At 36.6% G+C, this 26,302-nt stretch overlaps 1 protein-coding gene across 2 annotated transcripts in view; it reads right to left on the bottom strand.

The window, feature by feature from the left end:
* The window catches only part of DYNC2H1 (dynein cytoplasmic 2 heavy chain 1), a 225,007-nt gene extending 199,136 nt beyond the window's left edge, over positions 1-25,871 (bottom strand). The window contains exons 1-7 of one of the 2 annotated variants that reach the window (XM_074216568.1): positions 25,559-25,602; positions 13,999-14,148; positions 11,899-12,069; positions 9,926-10,061; positions 8,543-8,661; positions 4,293-4,437; positions 3,751-3,983 (exon numbers count right to left, since the gene is read on the bottom strand). In XM_074216568.1, coding sequence (XP_074072669.1) covers positions 3,751-3,983; positions 4,293-4,437; positions 8,543-8,661; positions 9,926-10,061; positions 11,899-11,967 — 702 coding nt within the window. In that variant the 5' untranslated portion in view covers positions 11,968-12,069; positions 13,999-14,148; positions 25,559-25,602. Of the gene's footprint in view, positions 1-3,750; positions 3,984-4,292; positions 4,438-8,542; positions 8,662-9,925; positions 10,062-11,898; positions 12,070-13,998; positions 14,149-25,558 lie in introns of both variants that reach the window. The other variant, XM_074216567.1, reaches the window with a different exon arrangement.
* Positions 25,872-26,302: the final 431 nt, after the last annotated feature.

Here is a 26,302-nt window from a genome sequence, read left to right as displayed (position 1 = left end):
TTATCTGTACAAATTCTATCTATTTTTAGCAGTTCAAATGCCATCTCTCCCTTAAAGTTTTTCCTGATATGATCAATCACATAGATCATTTATATTATGTTTTAATTACAAAATACGTTTCTTATTCAATCCCATAAGATTAGTAGTATAGGTGTTATATTAATTTTCATACTAAAACTGAGGATCTGTTAAACTGAATGAACTCAGGAAAGGGTAAAAAGATGGCGATCCCAAACTTCTAATTTGTTGCTTTTTTTCAAACCAGATTGACTTTAATAAGAAAAAGAAAATCTGACTATCCATGATGTGTTCAAATCACCAGGTCCACAAGAACTATAAACTAGATTACTCAAATAAGTCACAGATAAAATTGCTGGGCTGCCCACTGTCCACAATCACTGAAAGAGAGTAGAAAATGACAGCAGTACCAGAAAACTGGGGAATTGCCAATTAAAAAGAACTTGGAAAATGAAATTTGAAAAACTATAGGCCAATGACCTTGGTTTTGATTCCTGAAAAATTCTGGAATATATTAATAGAGGCATGATTAGTGAACTCTAGAAAAGAAATCAGTTAATCAAAAGTCTCACCATGTGAAATTAAACCCATTTCCTTTTATAGCAGGATTAACAAAGTATATCAGAGAAATGGCTATAAACGTAATAGTAATAAAGATACTCAGCATTCTAATGGAATGCTGTGAGTATTCCCTTCAGTGAGGCAGATCACAACATCCACATCTACCTAGCTGGAAGTCTTTTGTACATATCCCACAGTTTACGTTAGGCTTCACCCAACACTACTGGGAACTTCCTGGAGTTTTCTTTACATAAAAATAATACCATGGAGTATACAGAATACCTCATACTCGCATCACCACCAGCTTATTTTTGCCTTCAAGCATACAATCATTATACAACTTCTGCTTCTTATTCTTTGTTTATGATATACTGCTTTCTTAAAAATATTCATCAAAGAAGTTGTCTCTCATGAACATGTCAGAAGTATAAAAAACAATTCTGAATGGGCTATGACCAATACTTTTATTATCAAAGATACACAAAGATTACTCCTGAGGGAACATAGGGAACATCTAGTGACTTCCTCTTCACCTTTTCCTTTGGGTAGAGGCAAGATATTTTTGTTGTTGTTTATGATGTTTGTTTTTTTCTTCTCTCTTGGTCCCAGAAGCAATAAGTGAGTTGTATCAGAAGCAAAGGACCATAAGAGAACTATGCCTACATGTAACCTGAGAGTATTGCTTTCAGAACCCTTATCTTCTTTCAGAATATGGGAGGAATGTGAACTACCTAGATGGTATAAACTTGGAATCTAACCTTTAAGCAGCAAAAGGAGATTATCAGAGCAGCATCAATGTTGAGAGTTGCCTCATGGGCAAATCCAACTACAAGTTGGAGATCCTTTCAAGACTGATCTCTTTAAGAAATTTTCTGATGAATTGAGCTTTTTGGAAAAGGGAAAAGTCAATCCATTTGGTTGATATTAGGACTGAATCCTATTGCAAAGCAAAGCTAGCCAGGAATTCACTTAAGGACACCCATAAGAGAGGAGGTTTCTGCTAGTACAAGATAAGGGTAAATGTTCTTCCAAATGAGCAGCTAGGTAGTACAATGCAATGAGAGCTGGTTCTAAAGATAAGGAAGATTAATCTTCTGAGTTCATATCTGGCCTCAGACCCTTACTAGCTATGTGACCCCTGGACAAGTCACTTAATCCTATTCACTTCAGTTTCCTTATTTGTAAAATGAGCTGGAGAAGGAAATAATAAACCATTTTTATTATCTTTGCCAACAAAACTCCAAATGGGGTCATAGTTGGATATGACTGAAACAACCAAACAATAAAGAGACTATAAAGAGAACAAAGCAATCTCCAAAATCCTTGATTGTAGGAAGGTTTGAGGTCTGTAGAGTACTTCAAATATATGATTTCAGTAGAACCTGATAACCCTGAGAGATAGGTACTACAATTATTATTATCATCACTTAAAGGAAACTGAAGTTCAGAAGGGCTATTTGACTTTCTGTCTTCTATGATATGGCCCAACTAGTCTTCTGTCTGCCCCACAGACATTACTCTCCATCTCCTTTCTCTGCTCTTATCTCCTGGCTTTTCCAGGCTAGGCACTTCTTTCCCACCCACCTCTATCTAACAGAATCTGTTTCTTTAAACTCAATTTAAATACTACCTTCTATTTGAAGTCTTTCCTGCTCCATCTCCAATTGCTTAGTGCTCTTCCTCCCTAAACTACCTTGTAATTATTTTTCATTTATTATGAATAAACTTATATATGTACACAGTCACAAAGTCAATAAGCTTTGGATGTGGAACTTGAACTCACATCTTCCAACCTTAAGACAACCACACTATTCACCATTCCATGCTGCTTCTAAATTTTAACAAAACACTTCAAAAAGTCTTTCATATTATTCTTGTGAACAAAATAGAAATACCAGCTAGATAAGAAGATATCTAGTGGATTCTAAATTGGTTGACTGGCTCTTCCAAGGGCGCCCAATTAATCTATGCTTGGCACCAGGGTGTTTAATAATAATAAAGAAAGACTGTCCATATTATCAAGTACATGCAGGAAGGTACTGATGGCATTCTTACAAAATATGCAGATAGTATAAGGTTCAAAGAATAGCTACCCTGTTCAATGCCAATCATAAACAAAAAGATCTTAATAGGTTAAAACACTGTGCCAAATACAATAATTTCATTAAGAAGAATATGAGGAAGGCATGACTAGAAAGCAGTTCACCTGGAAAAAAAGATCTGAGGATTTTTAATAGCTGAAAGACTACAGTATGATATGGCAATCAAAAAACTAATGAAATTTTAGCTGCATTTGGAGAAGTATAATTTGCAGAATTAAGAAAATGAGTATGCTCAAATGTATTACCTTGCTGAAATATTTTGTTCAGCTCTGGATACCACACTTTAGTGATAACTAGTAAAAAAAAAAAGGTCCAAAGGGGCAGCTAGGTGGTACAGTGGATAGAGCACCAGCCCTGGAGTCAGGAGTACCTGAATTCAAATCCAGCCTCAAACACTTAATAATTACCTAGGTGTATGACCTTGGGCAAGTCACTCAAACCCATTGACTTAAATTTTAAAAAAAATAAATTATTTTTTTTAAAAAAAAAGTCCAAAGACAAGAAACAGAGGAGCATATAAAAGAAACAAAGAGTAGGTATATTTAGCTGGAACAAGGAGTACAAGAAACGAAGTAAAGTCCAATGAAACTGAAAAAGTGGTTCAAACCAGGTTGCATAGGACTTCCAAAGTCAAAAAAGAAGAGTTTTTATTTTTATCCTATAGGCAACAATGAGCCCTTGGAGCTTATTACATAGAGAAGCAACCTGATCAGAGGTGCATTTAATGCAGGGCAGCTGCATTTTGGAAGCTGAATGAAAAAGAGGCTTGAGGTTTGCTTCCCATTCACGGATTTCAGGCAGCCCTGAAAGTTAAGGAATGATTTAAAGATGGTAGAAATTACTCTCACTTATGCCTAAAATGTTCTCAGAATGAATAAGGTTAATTAAATCTATATAGCATTTGAAACAGTAGATGGGAAAACTCACCCAGGTCATTAAAAAGCCTGCTTAACAGTCAATGAAAAACATGTATGCATCTATAGTCCAGAAATTACTAAAATCTTATTAAATTACTAAAAATCTTTAACATTTAAGATTCAGCATCATTAAGGTTCACAAACACTGATACCTCCTTAAGACGTTTGCCAAGTTTATCAAGTGATTCAGGGAAATACTTCTCGTTTTTCCAAGGATGGGGGACATAACGCTGCCACATTTGCCCAGTTAGATGATTACAGGCTAATACCCATTGTTCACAAATAGTAATCCCAGATTTCAGGTTATCTTTAACAAGATGAAAAGGATCTTCCCAGATGTTCAGACTTCCCAACTTTTTCTGAACAAACCTTCCAAAAGAACCACCTGAAAACAACATAAAATATCTTATTCTTAAAAGGTATTCTACATATTTTTTCCTTAAACAATATTCCATGCCATAAAAATTTTAAATAGGATATTTTGATATTAGTCAGTAAAGTCTATCTAAATTTAATTATCACTAAAATTTAACAGAAATTTTTTTGTGGAAACTAAAATTAACTAAATATATAAATGCCTAAAATTTTAAACAATTCAAGTAAGATTCATTTTAATCAAAATAATTTACAGTAAAGACTTAGATAAAAATAGGTTTCTAGCAACAGTCTTCTGTTAAGTCTTCTCCAACAGTACCTATTATATCTAAGAGATGCAGCATGCGAGCTTCAGGATAATGTTCATGTTCTGTTTGTCTCCATACGTCATCAACAGCATCTCGTGTGGTCTCCACTAAGTCTACAACTTCCAATAAGGAAAGATTGTCCAAATTATAAAACTCCTACAAGAAAAGAACTTTTTTTGAAAACAGCAATCATAATTATATATATATATATATATTTATAATATGTATATTGTACATATGTATGCATATTTCCCATATATATGTGAAATGTGATCAAATGATATAAGGAAGAACTGAAAGGGGAAGTCAATATTTCAGGCCCTCAAGTCTAATTTAAATCTAACTCCAATTCTTTTAATTACATGAGCTAGGACTATACTACTAAAGTAAATTTTATCTTTTATATGAGGGTAACATCAATAATACTATTACGCAAATATACACTGTTCTTAAGAAAAAAGGCTAAAGAAAATATTTCGAAAACTCTACCTAAATGAGAGATAATTTCTGCTTTTAAAAATAAGTAGATAATGCAGTGGGATCGAGTGTTGGGCCTGGACTCAGGAGGATCTGAGTTTAAATCTATCCTCAGACACTTGCTAGCTTGTGTGACCCTATACAAATTACTCAGCCTGCTTGCCTCAGTTAGCTTATCTATAAAATGAGGATGGTAATAATAGCATCCACCTCCCAGGTTTTTAGAAGGATCAAGTGAGATGACAATTGTAGTGTGCTAGCACGGGGTCTGACACATAGTAGGTACTATATAAATGCTAGTTATTATTGTTGTCGTTATTAAAATGACATTATCCTATTTAAAAAAAATTTATGGCTCAAGTCAAAAATTTCTTCTACTATCAGAAGAAAAAGAATCTGATGGTCCAATAAAGAGAGTTTTGATCTTTCAAGAAAGCATTCCAACCTCACTCTATGTTGCATCACTCCCACCACTGACACTAATAGTGGTAGATATTCTAGAATACACTTCCAACACTCATCAAGTAGCTGTGGCCTTTAAAATTAAGCAAGTACCATCTCAAGAAAAATAAGAGCCACAGAGACATTTTACTACCTGTAGAAAAAAAATGCATTCAATTTGCCAAATGTGGTGTCAGAGCAAAGCAGTTCTCAGATTCACCAAGACCCATGACATTTTCTGCCCCCCAGCGGCCTTCTGAACTCTCCCTGCAGGTTCAATCCATCTAGTGTCCTTAAGCTTTTTTTGTTGTTGCTCCTGTTCAGCCATTTCAGCTGTGCCCTGACTCTTTATGACACCATTTGGGATTTTTCTTGGTAAAGACACCACAGTGGTTTGCCTTTTCCTTCTCCAGCTCACTTTACAGATTATGATGCTAAGGATTACATGACTTGCCTAGGGTCACCCAACTAGTCAGGATCTGAGGCCAGATTTGAACTCAGGAAGATGAGGCTTCCTGACTTCAGACTCAGTGTTCTATCCACTGTGTCACCTTCCTGCCCTATCTTTAATCTATCTAACCTGAAATGGAGACCCCTCTCCCACTTTTTTCATCTATAATCTTATTAACAAATCCCTGCCTACCTGAATCTGGATCAGCTACACCTATGCCTATTACCTGCCTTTTCCTCCATACACTTGACAGTTCAACATGGCCCACTAACTAAATTCTATAGAACTGAGACATAAACAAAGCAAAAATCTTGTTTTACCATTTTGGATATATAATACAGATGCCAGGACAAGTTTTGTTAATTAAGCGTCATGACACAAAAGAGTAGTTTTCTTATTTTTGAAATACCTGTAAGATAAGAACTAGAATATACCTCAGGTAATATGGATAATTCTCCTTGTGCTTCTTGAGAATGTGCTATAGATAGAAGAGCTTTAAGATATTTAAGATTTGCAAAGGAACCAAAAATGAGAAATAACGAGTTACTTTCAACTATTTATAACTTTGAAATAAACAATTATTTAGTTTTTGTATGCAATTAGAATAAGAAAATCTAGGGTTGAGTCTTAATGGACATTCCTTAGCCAAAGAATTATAGGCAAATTCCTTTAATCCTCCAAGTTGTAATTTTTTTGTCTATAAAATACCAATCATACTACTTGTACTATCTCTCTCACTTTATAAACCACAAAGATCTTTATAAACCACAGGCAGTTAATCATCAAGGAGGCTAGGTGGCGCAGTGGATAGAGCACTGGACCTGGAGTTAGGAGTACTTTAGTTCAAATCCGGTCTCAGACACTTAATAATTACCTAGCTGTGTGGCCTTGGGCAAGCCACTTAACCCCATTTGCCTTGCAAAAACCTAACAAGTTAATCATTATTCTTGGTCCTCCTCTTAGAAAAATTTATTTTAAGGAATGTCTAAACAAGAGCTCAATTCTGAAAATTATCTGAAAAATTATCAATATATAAAATTTATATCATTATATGCTAATGCTATGATTATATTTTCCTATCAGAGAAAAATGGTTTTAAGTCAACAGGAATGATTGTTGGCATTGAGATAGTGCTTTTGGGCTTGTAAAAACACCTAACAAATATCACCTCGTTTTATCCTGATAACAAATTCTAGGTGCCATTATTATCCCCATTTCAGAAAAGAGAGAACTAAAATAGACAAAGAATTATATTGAAAGTCGAAGTGAATTCAGGAGTCCTAACTCTAGGTCCAGATCTCAACCACTTCCCTATTTGTTTTCATGCATGTTCTCTCTTCTTCTCCCTTCCCCTCCCCTCCCCTCCCCTCCCCTCCTCTCTCTTCTCTCCTCTCTCTTCTCTTCTCTTCTCTTCTCTCCTCTTCTCTTCTCTTCTCTTCTCTTCTCTCTCTCTCTCTCTCTTTCTGTCTTCCCCTGTCTGACTATATGCATGTATGTACCTATATGTGTTTATGTATATAGTGTGTACATATATTATAAAAATTTTTTAAATTACACACATATATGTGTATAAATGTAAATGTAAATACACACACAGAATTATAATGAAATTCCTGATTTTCTTCAAAACTCAGTTCAAGTACCCCTGGTACATAAAATCCGTCCTGATGTCACCTACTACTAGTTCCTTCCTCCAAAAAAAATTTCCTAATGTTAATCTTTTATATATTCTACATGAGTACACATCTTGAAAAGACAGAATGTTTAAATTTTGTTTTTGAAACTCTAGCACATAATAAATTGATGAACACAAATTCTTGCTGATTTCCTGATTTAACTTTAATGAGTGTGTGAGAGTGAAAGTGTGTGTGTGTGTGTGTGTGTGTGTGTGTGTGTGTGTGTGTGTGTGTGAAAATTAGCTCATAAGCTCATAAATTTGGTAAGAGGTTAAGAAAAGTTCTTGCTAGGGTCTAGTAAACTAAAGCCTACCACTCCTTGAATAGTCCACTCTTAATTTTACAGATAAGAAAACTGAGTTCTAGAGAGTTTCCCTAAGGTCACACAGGCAGTAAGTGACAGACACAGTATTTAAGCTCAGATCCCTCACTCTAAATCCAAAGTTCATCCATTTTAGCATTTCTTACAGTGCCATATTATTCAATCAAATTTCTAGGAAAATTAATATGATTTCAGGCAACTAGGAGATTAATTTATAAAACAACAACAACACTGTTAAGACAAACAACTTTAAAAGACTAAGAACTCAGATCAATACAATGATTAACAATATTTCCAGAGGACCAGTGATAAAAAATGTTGCACACTCTAACAGAGAGGTGAAGGATATACAAATATACAAAATAAGGGTATATATTTTTAGACATGGCCAATGTGGAAAATATCTTTTTTGTTTAACTAGGCATATTTGTTCCAAGGATTTTGGTTTTGTTTTTGCTTTTGTGTTTTCCAGTGGGGTGGGGTGGGACAGGAAGGGTAGGAAAAAATGCTTGCTAATTAAAAAATTAAGTTTAAAAAGCATAATAGTTACTAGGATTTAAACCTCAAACTTAAAAGTTTGATTAAAACAATTATTACAGCACATACTCCAATAAGTTTCAAAGGTATATCATAAAATATGTACTTGGTAAATACAACTGTACTTGATGATTTAGCTTGAAGATGTCTGGTGATGATTTTTAAAAACTGAGGTAGAATTTTTTTGTGTTACATTCTAGTTTATTTTTAATAAGTTTTTAAATAAATTTATTTTCCTAATAAATTGGCATATTATCACGTATTACCCAGCTTATATCCAATTTGTTTCTCCTACATAAATTGTGCCCTGAAATGTTTTTATGGAACCTAAAAAAATGACAAAAAAAGTAAACATACTCTTGCAACTGCCTCAAAAAGTTCTTTAAAATAAGTGGCCCTTTCTTTATTCATCTGTTTACTTCCACGATGTGCTTGCTCTATCCAGTACTGGAACTCATCACTTGGTGTAAGAATACCTTTAAAAAAAAAAAAAGGAAGAAACATACAAAAAGAAATTAAAAATCATCTGGGGGGGGGGGGGAGACCACCAGAAAACAATTGTTAATTCCCTGATTTCTGGTAAATTTCCAATTAAAACATTCTTTAGGCATGGAGAACTACTATCAACTTTAAGATGTATTTAAAAAGAGCTTTCATAATCTTCTTCACTAACAACATGGAGAAATTGGTGCTCAGGTCTAATTTTAATCCCAGCAAGCTTTATTTAGAATTACAGGGAAAGGGGCAGCTAGAGGTCATAGTTAATTGAACACTGGCCCTGGAGTCAGGATAATATGTGTTCAAATTTGGTCTCAGACACATATTAGCTGTGTGTTTCTGGGCAAGTCACTTAACCCTGTCCACCACAAAATAGAGGGGAGGGAAGAGGGAGGGAGATTTAGAATGAAGCATAATCTATGGTTTTTAACAATAATGCTACACAGCTCATACAGCAAAGCCCACACATCCACTATGGTCTTTTAATCCTGATAAATTCTTAAGTAGTCAAACTTGTGTTTCAAATATAAATATATTTCAATATAAATAAACAATATCCCAAACTAAATTCTACTTGATTCTAATCCCTTTTTTTCTAACTAGATTTTTTTAAATTAACATTCAGATGAATTTCAAATTACCAGTGGTAATTTACTTAAAATAGCTATAGGTAATCCTGAATAAACTTAATTTTAAATTGTCTCCAGAACCTAATCACTCTTGGCTAATAAATGCATTCATTCCTTCAGACCTATCAAGTTCAAAAAGTATATTACTACGGAGTGACTTAAGCAAGGGGAGGGATGATAGCCATTAATTTAAATAATGATTTTTAAATTAAGCACCTGAAACCTAAAGTATTTCTTCTTTCAGAAAAGAGTTATAGGTCAAAAATTAGACACCTTAAATTGGAACATCAATTGTTCATATGAACAGTAATTATCTCTTAATATAACTGGAGGTGGAATAATTTAAAATACATTTTAAAGACAAAGATTTCTTAATGCTCTACAAAAATCACATAACATTTCAATTTTCATGAATTACATACATTCAAATATTAAAAACTAAATTCACATTTTATTCCAAACCCACACAGAAGACACTTTTAATAAAGTTAAATTTAACAATAAGGAGCTTAAAATCAGTGAGGTTTCTTCAGTGTAAAGTTCTACAGAGAAAGATAAGAATAGATTAAGAAAAGGATCATTAAGAGAGGCCTAAATTAGCTTCTATATGTACCTCGTATATCATCTTCCTTGAATTTCATTTTTGATAAATTAGCATCTGATCTTCGTAACACAATACCCAATCCAGCTTCTAACTCACTCAAAAGATTCTGGAGTTTGGGATCAAAGTTTCTGCTCCATTCTTGATCCTAAATAAAAACAAATAATGAGAATTATTAGATATGCTCCCATTAAAACATTATATGCTCTTAAAACCAAGAAAAGTTGTGTTTAGTTTTTCCTAATCATATATTGTTGTCATTTTTTTTCACTTTTCAAATAGTAAACATTTAATTCTCTCTCTCCAAATTTTCCTCCCCAATAGGAAAAAATAAAAAAGACAAGACCTGCATACCAAGCATGTATAATCAAGTAAAACAAATTTCTACACAACCCATTTCCAAAAATATATGCTTGCATCTTGATTCCATTCAAGCAGATGCTTAACAAGTACTTGCTGAATCCTGCCCTTTCCCAGGCAGGAGGGGGCGTAAAGACTATGTCAGCACATACAGTCTCTGTATCACCTGGCATTATTTAAAGGGTGAGGGATATGGAAGAGCTACAGTTAAAAGCAAATAACACTGGGTGGCTAGGTGGCACAGTGGATAGAGCACCAGCCTTGGAGTCAGGAGTACCTGAGTTCAAATCCGACCTCAGATACTTAATAAATACCTAGCTGTGTAGCCTTGGGCAAGTCACTTAACCCCATTGCCTTGCAAAAACTGGAAGAAAAAAAAAGAGCAAATGACTTGAGTATAATAACCAAAGGTAAGAATAAATTTTAAAATAATTTTAAGAACTTATTATATTGATTTGAATATAGGATCAGGTAATTAATGCTGGAAGGGGCCTCAAGGGGCCAAGCCTAAATCCCTCAATTTATAGATAATTAAGCTGAGGTGCAAAAGTCCTAGTGACTTGCCAATTAGCAGGTACCTAAAGCAGAATCTGAACCCAAGTCATCCTGTGGCTCATGCTCTTATCCACTATACCACACATAGTCAATCAACTCCAAGGTTTAAATTTTTCTCATACATTTACTATGTGACTATGAAAAAAATGTTCTTAAATTCACAGTACCTTACTTTCCTTATATGAGAAATGGAAATGATAATACTATAACTACCTACCTCAAGTGAAAATTATGTGTAAATTATTTTGAAAAGAAACTATTTTATTAATGTGGTTTCTTAGATATGTATATCTCTATTTGCATACACACATGTGTGTATGTGTGTATATAGTTTCCATGTGAATGATTAGATCACTATATATACACACATGCACACACACATACACACAAATCCCTTGACACTTCTATTAAAAGGAGATTCTCATCCATGATTCATTCTTTGGGATATCGCCTAAACAGAAAGGAATTTTCATCTGAGTTTCCCCCATTTCTTTACTTGGAAAAATAAAGTTTACCTTAAAAATTAAGTATGATAGAGGTGAAAATTCTAATAAAACTGAAATAATGGATATTTATGTATTTTAGTTAATGTTAATAGTTATGTTCCTCCAAAAGTGTATTTCTCAAATTATTCAGCTAATAAAGGAAACTGTACAAAGGAGAAGACCTAAACCTGTAACTATTTTGACTAGGTAATTCAAACTATAGTCTCAAAGAGATGCCTAGAACTCTTAGTAAGAACTTTGTTCAGGGGGAAGCCAGGTGGCACAGAGGGTGGAGCACCGGCCCTGGAGTCAGGAGTACCTGAGTTCAAATCTGGCCTCAGACACCTTATAATTGCCTGGCTATATGACCTTGGGCTAGTCACTTAACCCCATTGCCTTATATAAATTTTTAAAAAAAATTTTTTAAAAAGAACTTTGCTCTGGATCACAGAGTCCATAGGTATCAGAAGCAGTTCTTGAACCCAAGTTTTCCTGGCTTCCTTTTCACTACTCTCTCCACCAAGGTCCAATGCCTCTCAATGGAGATAAATGGTAATCATATAACCATTAAAGTGTATTACTCACCTTTAGCAACATTGGTGCAAATACTTGCCGAACTGCTTGATAAAGGGAATTAATAGGTGAATCTAACATAGATGACACAAGAATGTTATTATGAATATTATCTTCTGTAATAACTTCAGGTCGAAGTTTAAAAAACACCAGCACTTTATCTTTTGTGTCCTCAACATCAATCTAAAGGGATCAAACAAAAGAGTTTAAATATTTTCATAGCTATTACATTTTTGAAAAAACATTTCTGAACCATATCATTATAACACTTAAAGTTATGTTTAAAAAAATGAAATTCAAGAATCAATCTATTCTGCTCTTAACAAATCTGAAATTTAGCCCTTTGTTTTTTATCTAACTATATATGATCTGTAATTTCATGTATGTATGGAATTCTTGGTGTGGAAATTCCCTCTCCCAAAGTAGATCAGCAAATGTTCTCTAACTTTTCCTGACACTATTGAGCATTAAAGAATCAGGACTCAAATGTGGACCTCTGTGTAGAAACTCAATGCTCTTTGCCCTCTTATGGTCACATAGCCAGCATTTCTATGCCACACTATATCACCATCCCAGTATATGTTAGATATTATGAAACCAGAAAAAAATACTTATGCATGTTCTTTATCCCTTTCATTCAATTGTATAACTTTGAAAGTGTAGTCTGCTCCAGAAAATCACCTGCTAATGCCTTCTCAGATTTTCATCTCAGATGTAAGAAATCAGGCAAGATCATAAGAGATAATTCCCTCTTATGGTTGCCTTTTTTAGAGGATATAACCTATTCCATTCTTTTGGAATCTTCCCCTTCAAACTTATTCCTTAATGCTTTTAAAATTTGTTGCTATTGTCAACAGATTTCTTCTAGATATATTTAGCCATATCCAGTCTCCCCTCCCAAGTTCATTTTCTAAAGTGTCACATCAGATTCTTAAGTAGCAGAGCTCAGATGTAGTACATCAGTCAATCATCTATCACACACATGTGTATGTATGTGCAAGGCACTGATGTTGGGGGATACAAAATCAAAGATGAAACAACCCTTGCCTTCAAAGAGTTTACATTCTACTGAGGTAGAGGGAAGGAATGGAGACATACAAGTATATGAAAGATCAACTAAAGATAGACATCAGATAATCTTGAATAAAAAGGGTCCCTGCAGAAACAAGTGGTACTTGATGTAAGTTTTGAAGCCAAGAATTTCCAAAAGGTGGAGATTAGGGAGAGGCATAAGGGACAGTAAATACAAAGAAGTATGGGAGATCAATGATGTGTATTGAGAAACAGAAAGAAAATCAATATGGATGTAGAAGAGGAAAGTAATACATAAGGAAGAAGCCAGATGGTAAAGAACTTCAACCATCAAACAAGAGTGTGCATGGCAAGAGGTAACAAACAGTAAAGTTTATATAAGGCTGGGGGAGGTCATAATTTAAGATCTTCACTTCAAGAAAATCACTTTGGCAGCTATGAGGAAAATGGATTGAAGATAGGAAGGCTCAGGGAAGGGAAACCATTTAGAGATCTACTGAGATAGGCAAAAGACAATGAGATCCTGACTAGGAGGTTGGTTATGTGAGACAAATTCCAGAGAAGCTGAGGAGAAGAGAAAATGACAAAACAAGGTAACTAATTGGATATATGAGATATGTGAAAGAAGTAACAGTAATGGGGAAGTGCAAAGGGGGGGGCGAACAACAAGGTCTATGCTGGTCAACTCAAGTTGGAGATGTCTAGGGATATTCATTAGGAAATGTTTCCAAGGCAGGCGGTGGATATGAGTCTATAGGACCAGTGACAAACTAAGACATACAGATGCCAGAGTCAGTTATAAAGATAAACTAATGAGGAGCTAATGAGGTAACCAAGACAAAGTACATAGAAGAGAACAGCAGTCAGGGGAAATGCCTTGGGATACAAACTCAGTATGACATAGCTGAGGAAACAGCAAAGAAAACTGAAAAGTGACGGGGGAAGGTAAGAAAAGAAGCAAGAGCACTGGCAGGAAACCCTAAGAGGAGAGCATCCAGGATGGTCAAGCAGGAAGAAAGAAGGCAACCACTGATTAAAAGCCTACTGTGTGCCATCCACTGTGCAATTTATAAATATTACCTCATTTGATCCTCACATCATCCCTGAGATATAGGTGCTATTATGATCCTCATTTTATAATTGAGATCACATGGTTATGAAGTGTCTGAGGCCACATTTGTATTCAGAGCCCAGATCCAGTGTTCTAACTACAAGGCCAGCAGTATGGATCTAAAAAAAGATAAATATTGGAAAAAAATATATTGGCAATTATTTCACAGGCAGTTTTGGAAAAAAGTTCCAGTTGGCTGATATGGTCAGAATTCAAAATATCAAGAAAAGAGAAAAGTGAACTTCATAAAAACAAAATTTTTTTTCAAAGAGTTTACCTAAATATGATTTCTCTGTCATCACATTCAACTGAGATCATTGTAAACCATGGAACCAACACTAACAGAATGTCTTCTGTGGGGGGTGGGAGGAAGGAAGCAAGAATGGGGGTAAAATTGTAAAACTCAAAATAAAATCTTTCTTTAAAAAAAAAAGTTTACCTAAGAAAAGGAAAAAATAGGATAAGAACTGGTAGGAATGTTCAAACCCAAGTTTTCCCATGGGGAAAACTTAGGCATGTTTATAAGCAGCAAAGATTCAGCAGGCTGGAAAAAAAGTGAAAATGAAAGAAAAAGAATGATAGTGAAAACAATATGATAGAAAAGAAAAGAAGGATCAGAATCAAGGGCACATACATAGAGGGACTATCCTTGGAGAGAAGGCATACCTCCTCAGCAGGGATTGAAGTATAAAGATGGAAATAGTGGGAAATGATATAAAGGGTTATGAGGAGGAGTATAGCAGAGAGAGGTCATGGATGACTTTACATTTCCTAGTAATTATGATGCAATCTTCATCTGAAAAGGGGGGGGGATGACCTTGAAAAGGTTGAAGAAAGGAAAAAAAATTGGAACAGTCACTGTAGATAGTAAATAAATTAGAGAGAAGTTTTTAAAAATGCTCCATTAAATGAGGGTCCAGATAAGATTAAAATATTATGAATCTGCAATGGACCTAGTAGGTACTCATGATTTCCTACAACTTCATTCAACGTTTCATAAATAGGAGTGAAAGAAGATGGATGGTAGGAATGATCCAAGTTCAGGGTTTCACAAAACATGATCCTAGCCAAGAATACAAGGAACAAGGACTAAGAAACAAGGGACTCTAGTCAATCAGTCAATAAACAATTGTTTAAGCACCTACCATGTGTCAGATACAAAGGCAAAAGGGGCAGATAGATGGTACAGTGGGTAGAGCCCCAGGCTTGGAATCAGGAAGTCCTCAATTCAATTTGGCCTCTGACACTTACTGGTTGTGTGACCCTGAGCAAATTACTTAGCCTTGTTTGTCTCAGTTCTCTCATCTGTAAAATGAGCTGGAGAAGGAAAAGGCCAATCATTCCTGTATCTTTACCAAGAAAATCCCAAATGGAGTCTCAAAGAGTTGGACATGACTTAGACAATTGAAAAACAACACCAAAGTTGATGAAATCTCTCAGGATGATTAGTTTCTAGGTCTTCAGAGGGGAGGAAAATATACAACTGGACTGATTCACTAAGGAGGAAGGGAGAAGAGTATGGCTATGGCAGAAGTGATGACCATAAAACATACTGGGGAGGGGGGAGGGAAGGTGATGCAGAGACAAGATGACAGAGAAAAGCCAGGAAGCTGGCTAAGATCTCCCCAATTTCCCTTGGGGGAAAAAAGTTAAATCAAGTCTCTAAATGGATTCTAGAATGAGAGAACTACAAAAAAAAAAGATGAAATAAAACAATTTTTCACCTTAAGATAATTTAGAAGGATTTCAGAAAAGGTTTGTCTCTCCTACAAGAAAGAAACAATTCAAATATCAAGAAGCTACAGTCAACATTACGCAGGATTTAGCAGCTACTAAATAAAAAGATCAGAACATAATGACGAATTAACTACCCGAAAAAAATGAACATGATCTTTCAGAGGAAAAGATGGAGATTCAATGAAATAGATTTTCAAACTTTCCTGACAAAAAGACCAGAGCTGAACAGAAAATTAGAGCTTCAAATTAACATTCAAAGAAGCATAAAAGGGTAAACAGGAAAGAAAAAAAACAACATCATTCAATAGGGTTAAACTGTTACATCCCATCACAGGAAGCTGATTAGAAGGAGCATACAAGGGTGTAAGTTGATGGTGCGATGAGATAAAAAAAAATTGAGGGGTGAAGAAAAGGGATTGTACTAGAAGAAAGGGGAATTACCTCACAAGAAGAGGCATAAAAGTCCTATTACAGTGGGCGGGGGAGAGGGGGTGAGCATTGTTTGAACCTTACTCTCACCAGATATGGCTCAAATAGGGAATAATATACACACTCAGTTAGTCTTATCCTATATAGAAATAGGAGGGGAAAGTAGAAAGGAAAGGGAAAGGATGTTGATAGAAGGGAAGGAAGTTCGAGGGAGATGGTAGTCAAAAGCAAAACACTGGTGGAGTAGGACAGGGTGAAAGAAGAAGAGAAAGTATAAAAGGAGGAAAAATAGAATGGAGGGGAAAACAGTAATCCTAACAGTGCATGTGAATAAAATAAAGCAAATAGCAAAGAGGATTAAAAACCAGAATCCTATAATATGTTGTTTACAAAAAAACTCATTTGAACACAGAATACAAGGTAAAAGGGGAGAAGAATATATTATGCTTCAACTGAAGTTGAAAAGGAATACAAGGTTAGCAATCCCTGACTTCAGACAAAGCAGAAGCAAAAACAAATCTGATTAAAAGAGAGAAGGAAACAACATTTTGCTAATGAAATAATATCAATATAAACATTTATGCATCAAATGGTAAAATAACCAGATTCTTAGAAAAGGTTAACAGAATTACAGGAAGAAATAGAGAGTAAAATCACACTAGTGGGGGACACCTCAATCCCTCTAAGAACTAAAAAAACTAATCAAAAAGTACATAAGAAAAAATTAAGTAAAGTTAACCTTAGAAAAGTTAGATATACCTAAAGGAATATACCTTTTGCTCAGTGGTACATTTGGCCCCTACACAAAAATTAACCATGTATCAAACCATCAAATATAGAAGAAATATTAAATGCATCTTTTTTAAGTCATAGTGCAAAAAAAAATACATATAATAAAGGATAAAAAATTAGATTAATTGGAAACTAAATAATCTAATTCTAAGAATAAGTGGGTCAAACAACAAATCATAGAAACAATCAGTAATTTCATCAAAGAGATTGACAAAAGTGAGACAACATACCAAAATTTGTGGGATGCCCATCAAAGCACTTTTTAGGGGAAATTTTAAATCTCTAAATGCTAACATGAATAAAACAGAGCAACTGAATTGGGAATTCAATTTAAAAAGCTAGAAAATGAATGAATTAAAAATCCCCAATTAAATAATATATAGGAAATTCTGAAAATCAAAGAAGAAATTAATAAAATTGATTGAACATACTGAAAGATCAAGAGATCAGAGATTACAGTAAAAACAAACAGGCTTAAGGACATGTGGATAAAACAGTAAGACTGGAAAAAAGAATTTCAGCATTATTGATCATGGAAGGGAATAAATATTCATGTGAATCTATGCAATAGGAAGAGTAGATCATGGCAGTTGAGTAGGCTGATGAACTGGGAGATTAGAGTATGTGAGAAAACAATGATTTATATGCTGAAGTCCTCTAGTATAAGAACAGAAGTTGGAATGGAAAGACATTAATGTGAGGCAGATACTGAACTAAATGAAAAAGAATGAGAATGTCCAAGGGATAGGAAGATGGCAACCACCAGAAGTTAATGAATGATAGTGGTAAAAGGAAAAATGTAGAAGTAGCAAAAGGGAGCAAGGAATATTCTAATTTCCTCTATGGGACCATTGAGTAGAGTATGAAAGTACGTGTGACTGGCACTGGAAAGGATGGGGCCTGGGATGCAGTAAGTCAGATCTTAGTGAATGGCAGAAGATGGAAGGAAACAGTAGAGGAAGAAGTCTAAAGTGAAGGAAAAATTTGCTAATCATAAAATAGGAATTCCAAAAAACCAGTGGAAGGGCTTAGTACATTTTAAATAATGTATCAGGGGTTGGGGAAAGAAAAGGGATAGAAGGGAATACAAAAACAGTCATCAGTGTGTGAGTAATAGGATCTTTGATCACAGACAGACAAATAAGGAAGTAGGAATTTTCTATCCATCAGGGAAATCAGTATAAGCAGAGTTTAGGTAGAGGGGGAGGAGCTCTGCAAAGAAATTCAAGTGAGTAGGATGTTGAAGGTCTGAACTTTTGGAGCTCCACCTGTAGTATGATGGTCTACTTGGAGCCTGAACATCTCTGACAATAGCCTGACCTTATGAATTCTAGGGGGAGTCCTTGAAAAGCCCTTTCTGAAAGCCCCAGTCACCATCTGGCTGACCTGGATATGAAGCTGGTATCACTATTGACAGAAATATATCATCACAGAAACATCCACAAATCTACCTCACTTTATATTTTACTCTTTTCTTTCTAGTGCCATCTGAGAAAGATCTATTCAGCCACTTCTCATACTAGGTCCCTCTAATATTATTTTCCTTGTGTTTCAATGCTTCAGCCCCCTCTGAAATAACTTCAATTAAGCTATAGTAAAACATGTCTCCTATAGAACTGTGATATTAAAGTATCTCTCTCCAACACAAATGGAATTTTAACTGAACATAAAAGTTATCCTCCAAAATGTCCTAAAAAGGTATTTTATGCCTCACACTTTTTAATCAAGGTGACACATGAATTAAACTAGATTCCTTTAAATTAGGCCTTTTTTAAAGTAGGACAATTAATAGTACATTTTTCAGCATCTGAAAAATATGCAAGTCCAAAGGAAAAGTTTTTTGTAGTTCAGTTCCCACCATCAATTTAGTTTTCTCTTCCACCAAAATGAAAGTCTATGCTTTTGAAAGTTCTAAAACTACGTGACAATTGTGAGGGGAGCAGACAACCTGTAATAATGATCATGGTAACCCTGCAATCTCTCATGGTTTGATCATGATTTTGATACCAGCCACTGGACATAGGTACATATTTTAAAATTCAAATCCAGCCTCAGACACTTAATAATTGCCTACCTGTGTGACCTTGGGCAAGTCACTTAACCCCACTGCCTTAAATAACATTTTTTAAAAAATTGAATTTACAATATTTACTTTATGTTATGTTTTACTGACTAAATATGGAATTCAAAAGCCTTTTCTCAGCTCTCACCCTTCTTGATTCTCCTTGATCAGATCAAGGTCTCAATACTGCTGATTACCGCCTCCTCCTCCTGGGCCCTCTTTTTTTCCTGGTTTCCATGATTATGCCCTTTCCTCTTTAGTCTCCTTTCTGGATCATCACCCTTCTCCTGCTTCTTGATACTCCCCAAGATTCTTTACCAACCCATCTGCTCTCTTACCCTTCCACATCATGCCTTGGATATTTTTTAACCTTTCATAGGCCCAGGTTTTATTTTTATAAAGATGATTCACAAATCTAAATATCCAGTCTTCAACTCTGACTAGATTCCAGCCATGACTATCAGCTGCAATAGAATGGCTCTTTTTAGCTATCTCACAGACATCTCAAACTCAACATCTCTAAAACCATATTCATTCTACCCTATCCTACCTGAACTTCCCTAGCTCGCTGGAGTCCTCCCTCCTCTCAATTACTCAGCTTTGTAATTTTATAATCTGTCTTTCAAGCCCCCAAATTCAAGAAATTGTCAAGTTTTTCTGGTTCTACTTCTACCACATTTTTCATGTATATTCCACTCTTCATACACACACACACACACACACACACAAACACAACCCTATAATCTGGTCTGCATCACCTAGACTACTCTGGTAATTTCCTAATTGTTCCCCCTGATTCCAAACCTTTCCAATACAAGTTTCACATAGTCATCAAAATCATCTGACACAGATCTGATACTGTCACTCTTGTGCTTAAGTGCACTTGGCTTCAAGTCCTCTGAGGATTTTAACAAGCGATGTCTAGCAAATATTTAGAAAGGTAAATTAAACACTGATGACAAAGAATCCATATGGGTTCACCATTCATTCCAATTCATACCAAATCAACAGGATAACTAAACTAACAGCTTGCAAAGTTATCAAAAAAAGTATTTCACATTATTCTTGTGTACAAGATAGAAGGATATGGATTGCACACAATAATAAAATCAAATGGATTCTGAATTGGTAGGATGGCCAGACTCAAAGAATAGCTGTCAACATGACAGAAGGTTCCAGTTTAGGACTCCACAGATCTGTACTCATCCCTATGCTGTTTAACATGTGTTACTGACCTAGATAAAAGCATAGATAGTATGCTCATTAAATGTGGAGATGACACAAAACTGAAAGGGATAGCTATTACACAAGACAACAATAAGAATCCAAAAGCATCTGGCCAGACTAAGGTACTAGCTTGAATATAAAATGAAATTCAATAACTAAAAATATAAAATCTTGCATATGGGTAAAAAAAATAAATTCCACTGAATGAAATTCCAATTCCAATGAAAAATGGAAGAGGCATGAATAGGCAGCAAAGTTTCTGAAAAGGGTCTGGGGTTTTCATTAGACTTCAAGCACAGCATGAGTCTATTATATAGGGAAGGCCAAAATGCTAATGCATTTAACCTTTCATAGGTCCAAGTTTTAGCATTAGGAAGGATAGAGAACACAGGAACAGTGTATCCTACTGTACTCTCCCCTTTGGGGACCTTCTTAGAAGGATATTAATAAGTTGGAAAATTCCAGAGGAGGGCAAATAGGATGGTGAACAGTTTTGAATCCATGACATAGGAAAATCATTTCAAAAATCTTAACATGATCAGGACTCAGGTACATGATAACTGTATTCAAATTAATTTTAAGGTATACCATCAGGAGGTAGATTTAAATTAACTCAGGCTGGTCCAAAGGAGCCCAGAAGGAATGAGTAGAAGAGGCAAAGAGGTTGACTTTTTTTTTGGGGGGGGGCAAGGCAAATGGGGTTAAGTGGCTTGCCCAAGGCCACACAGCTAGGTAATTATTAAGTGTCTTGAGACCAAATTTGAACTCAGGTACTCCTTACTCCAGGGCTGGTGTTCCATCCACTGCACCACCTAGCCACCCCTAGGCTGACTTTTTATATCAAGAACTTGCTAATAATTCAAGTTTTTCAAGTGGAATAGAGTTCCTCTTCTTGGAGGTCCTTCCAGCAAAGTCTGGACAACCCTATACTAGGTATGTGATAGTTTATATACCTTTTTGTATAGTTTTCTGGGATCTCTTTCAACTCTCAAATTCTATGACTCTCAAAACCTTTCAATGGCACCCTTCATCGGTCAAGTCCAGAATCTGGTTCCCTTGCTGGATCATTAGATCTTCTCAGAATTCAACATTCCATTTCCCATATCCATATGTTCACATAAGCTAGTTCCCAGACCCAAATTGCACTGCTTTCTTTCCATCTCTCAGCAGCCTTTTTTTTTTCTTTCAAGGTTCAGGTAGGGTCTCTCCCTGAAGTCTTCCCACTGTTGTTAGTAATCTCTCCCTTCTCAATTTTCCTTGGACTGTAATTATGTATGTAGACACTGCAACCTTCCAGTCAACTACAAGTTTCTTGAGGACAGAAAATATTCTGCATTTCTATTTCTATTTTCAGTACCTACCCTAATGTCTTGAACAAAATAAACATTTAATAAATGGTAGTTGAATTGTATTCCTTTCTCTCACCTTTTTGAAGAAAACAGAATCAAGAACACTTTTTCCCCATAAAATTTCCTGGGTACACTTTAGCCTTAAGTTTTGAAACAGCAGTCAAAGTTGGCAGTCAAGCCTTTTTTCTAACATTAAGGTAATGAGTTTCTGTATCACAGAATCTTTGATTTGAAGAGACCTTGAAAGTTCAACCTGGCTTTATCCTAACACAAGGTAGGAAACCAGTTAAATTAAAGATTTAGTCATTAGCTAAACTCAAGAAAAAGAAAACATAGGCTATATGCCACCAGTTCCATTGTGCTCCTTTTATTGAAGAGGTTGGTTACTAATGAATTATGGTAACAACACTGCCAATAGAAAAAGTCAATTATGAGGGTTTCACAGGATTTCTAACACTTCCATAAAATGTAACTATATCAAGCAATCATGGTTCTTTCCCTTCTTCCCAAAAGTGCTTCAGTCCCCACACTAAAGTTTAAAAATAGGGGCAGCTAGGTGGCACCATCATGGTTAGAGTACCCACCCTGGATTCAGGAGGACCTGAGTTCAAGTCTGCCTCAGGCATTTAATAATTACCTAGCCATATGGTCTTGGGCAAGTCACTTAACCCCATTACCTTGCAAAAAACAAAAAATTCAATAAAATAAAAATCCTAAATGTAAACACTGTCTTTTAACATTTTTCAAATAACTTGTCTTCCCATTTGTTCTTACATATCATACTCATCTTTATCCCCTGAATTTCATTGTTAAACTCTGCTTAAAGGTTTTTAATTTTTTATTTTCAATCTAAGTGACACTTTTCTGAATACTGACTTCTGCATAAATGTGTATAATTAACAGTTCTTACATAAAAGGTACTGAAAAATCACAAAAATAACTAACAGTACCACAGATGTATCATTCCTTGCCTGGCCCTCTCCAATTATTTTGTACCTTGGCTTGGTAACTTTACTTTTGTAATTTCATTGTGCTCTTTTTTTCTGGTTCTACCTCTATTATATATCTTATATATATTCCATTCTTTACACACACACACACACACACACACACACACACACAAAGACAGACAGCCACCATCCTACAATCAACTCTGCATTACCTAAACTACTCTAGTGATCTAATTGTTCCCATTTCCAGTCCTCTCCCCTCTCCAATACAAGTTCCACAGGGCCATCAGAATTAACTGGCCCAGATCTAATAATGTCACTCTTGTGCTCAAGTGTATTTGAATTATTTTGTAGCAGAAAGGGGATTGAACTTCTAGTCAAAGAACCTTAGGTTCAAATATCAGCTCCACAAGTTACTGACTATGAACTTCATTTTTTTCATCTATAAAATGGGATACTACCTATCTCAAAGGGCCACTCAATAAATGAAATATAGTATGTAAAATGTTTGGTTAACATTAAAAGATATATATACATGTTATCATGAACCTGAAAATGGCCATAATAATAGTAAAAATAACAGTACTATGTCATAGGGTTGTCAATCAAAAAGCATTTATTAAGCAATTATTATTATTATTATTTATTGTGTCAAGTGCCTAGGATACAAAGAAGGCCCCTGCTCTTGAAGTTAATACATTGTAAAAGAGGGACAACATGCAAATAATTATGCATATACTCTTAAGATATATATGCAATATAAATGGAACATAATCTCAGTAGAAAAGCACTAAAAATTAAAGAAGATCAGAAAAATGCCTCTTGCCCACCTAAAAACAACAAGGTGGTGCAGTGATAGAGCCCTGGGTTTGGAGTTAAGAAGATGAGTTCAAATCCAGTCTCAGATACTTAAGAGTTATAGATACAGAATTTCCTTCAGTTTCCTGAATGGGTGTAATAACAATAATAATAATAATAATAATAATAATAATAATAAAGCATCTCCCTTTCAGGGTTATTGAGAGGATCAAAGAAGACATCTGAAAAACAACTTAGCACATAGTAGATGTTCTATAAATGATGAGTATCTTCCCTTTCCCTTCCTGTAGCATTTTTCTCCCTCCCTTCCTTCTTTCTCCCTTCCCCTTAACAAAGAATATTCTAATAATGTTAAATATATTTCCATATTAATCCAAAATTAATTATATTTCCATATTAATCATGTTGTGAAGGATGAGGGAAAAACATGAGAGGACAACAAAACATTAAAAAAAGTTACAAAAATGAATGTCAAAAAACTATTTTTCAGGTACTTGGAAAAATAAATTTATTTTAAAAATAAAGTAAGATTTTTGAAAGAGGCCAGGGAAGCCAGGAGGTGGAGCTGAAGACACTGAGTGCAGCCAGTGCCAAGATGAGGCAGTTTGGGAAGATGGAGGGAGGGAGGGAACTATACCAGTTACAGCAAGACCACTAGTGTAACTGGATCCCAGAGGAAAAGAATAAAGAAAAGATAAGAAAAGTGGAATGGTAAGACGAGGTCGGTTGTAAAGGACTCTAAATGTAACATAAAACATTTTCTAACTTATTCTGGAGGGTGGGGTGTAAACCTTAAGGCCACATGTAAATGTAAGTTAGTATTTTACAGCAACTTAAAGGAAAAGGTCAAAATCCAGAGTCAGGAGGATATGAGTTCAAATCTTGCCTGAGGCATTTACTAGCTAAATGTATAACCCTGAGCATATCCCTCAGTTATTAATGGGGATAATAATACTTCTCAGGATTGCCATGAAGATGCAATCTGGTAATATTTGGAAAGGGCTTCTTGCAAACTTTAAAGAGCTACATAAATGCTAGCTATTATTGAATTATAAGAGTAGAGGGGGGAAATAATAAGTAAAAGCCGTATGTTTTTTTTAAAAATCAAACTATTTTGAATTAATATATGAGCCAGGCTTGCAGTCTAGTCCAGTCTTTGACTAAGGGCTATCACAGGATGGTTAGAGAACTTCTTAGCAACCTTTAAAACCGTAAATTACGTTCAGAATTTGTTGCCCAATCCTGTAAACTCTGCTACTGGGAGAGATGTAAAGGCTGGTACAGAGCAAGAGTCCTGAACTCTGGCGCCAAAGTCCCGGGGGCCCACCCGGGATCCAGGCTGCCTCGGGAAAGGCTCCCAGCCCCCCTCAAGGCCAGGGTGAGGCTACGAGCGGCTCCCGTTGGGACAGGCTGGCTCAAGCTTCCAAGAGTTACAAAGTAGCAACAAAACAGCCCGGCTCAAGCTTCCAAGAGTTACAAAGTAGCAACAAAACAGCCCGGTAAATTTCAGAGGCGGGGCCAATCTGCATTACTGCAGGGAGTTTCCACACCGGGATCCCGATGGGAAAAGCAGGGGGAGGTGGTTGCACTGGGAGCCTTAGGGGCTGCGAATCCGCGCCTAACAAATGCTCCGATGCCTTTTTGTATTTTACTAGTACATTTAGGTTTTAGAGTAGCCAAAAGGTTCAGGGGACATGGGATTAGGCCTGAAGCCAGAAAGACCCAAGTTCTAGTGTAACTTAAAGCTCGTGTTTATCCACTGGAGAAAGAAATGGTAAAGTCCTCCAGTGTCTTTGCCAAGAACACCCCACAGTCGGTGAGGTCCACTGGTCACCCAGAGCAGATGCTACGGAACCACAACAAAGGAAATGCTAATTCTGGTGAAAGTGAGCAGAAACTAGAGTTCCGAATAAACAGGTTGGAAAAAAGCCAGTCTTTCTACGCCTCAATTTTCAAGCTCGGACAAAATCCTGAACTTAATCTCTTTTAAGATGCATCTGCGTCCCCGAGGACCCTCCAATGAGAGAGTGCAGTCCAGGACCGGAAAGCAAGTGGCCCAGGGGGCAGGACCGGAGGACCGGCCGGTCCCCGTCTGGGCTACACAGCCCCACGGGAGCGGGGAAGGAGAGGCTGCCGCCGAGGCTCCAGGCGGACCCGAGCCTACCGTGTTGGCCAGGGAGATGCCGGCCTCCCGCCGCTGCGCCCGGAGGAGCAGCTGATTCCCGTCGTCCAGGAAGTTGTTGACCTCGGCGCAGTTGTGCAGGCTGCTCTGCTCGCAGGGCTCCGCCGGCATCCCGAAGTAGTTCTGGATGGTGGTGAAGACGAAACGCTTCCGAATGTCCCCCGCTCCGGTCGCCATGATCCCGGCGGGGCGGGAGGGAGAGAGGGAGGAAAGCGTGGGGGCCGCCTCCGAGTTGGGCCGAGGCTCGGGCTCCGGACTGGAGGGGCCTGAGCTTTGCGGTTGCCTAGAGCCGTCGCTATGGCGACCGGTCACCGCGGCTGCGCAGAAAGCGCCTCTGGAGCGCGCGCCCGAAAACGACTCCGATCGACTCCCTCGGAGTTCCTCCTCGGGGTTCCGCCGCGGTCCGTCGCCGGCCTGGCCCGGCCCCCACTCGCCCCCCATCCGCCCTCCATAAAGGCGGAACTTCTGGCTCCAGTATCCCGTATGTGGGTCCTGTTCGCGGTTGGCTTCTCCTCGCAGTGCGGCACGATGGACGGACCAATAAGAGGCCCGGAAACAGGGCCCGCGCAGAGTAGGCGCTTTAGTTGATGTTTGGTAGCTACCCAGGCCCCGTGTCATCAAGTTGCACTCCCCGCTTTTAATTTAAAATACAGGTATCGTTTTCTCGCTTTTAAAAAAGCAACACTTAAAATTCCCCGTTTACCCTTCTCTCCCCATTTCCAAAGA

This window comes from Macrotis lagotis, chromosome 1, assembly GCF_037893015.1.
Source record: "Macrotis lagotis isolate mMagLag1 chromosome 1, bilby.v1.9.chrom.fasta, whole genome shotgun sequence".
NCBI lineage: Eukaryota > Metazoa > Chordata > Mammalia > Peramelemorphia > Peramelidae > Macrotis > Macrotis lagotis.
The sequence above is the reverse complement of the archived record's forward strand: the minus strand, read 5'-3'. Positions and strand labels throughout refer to the sequence as shown.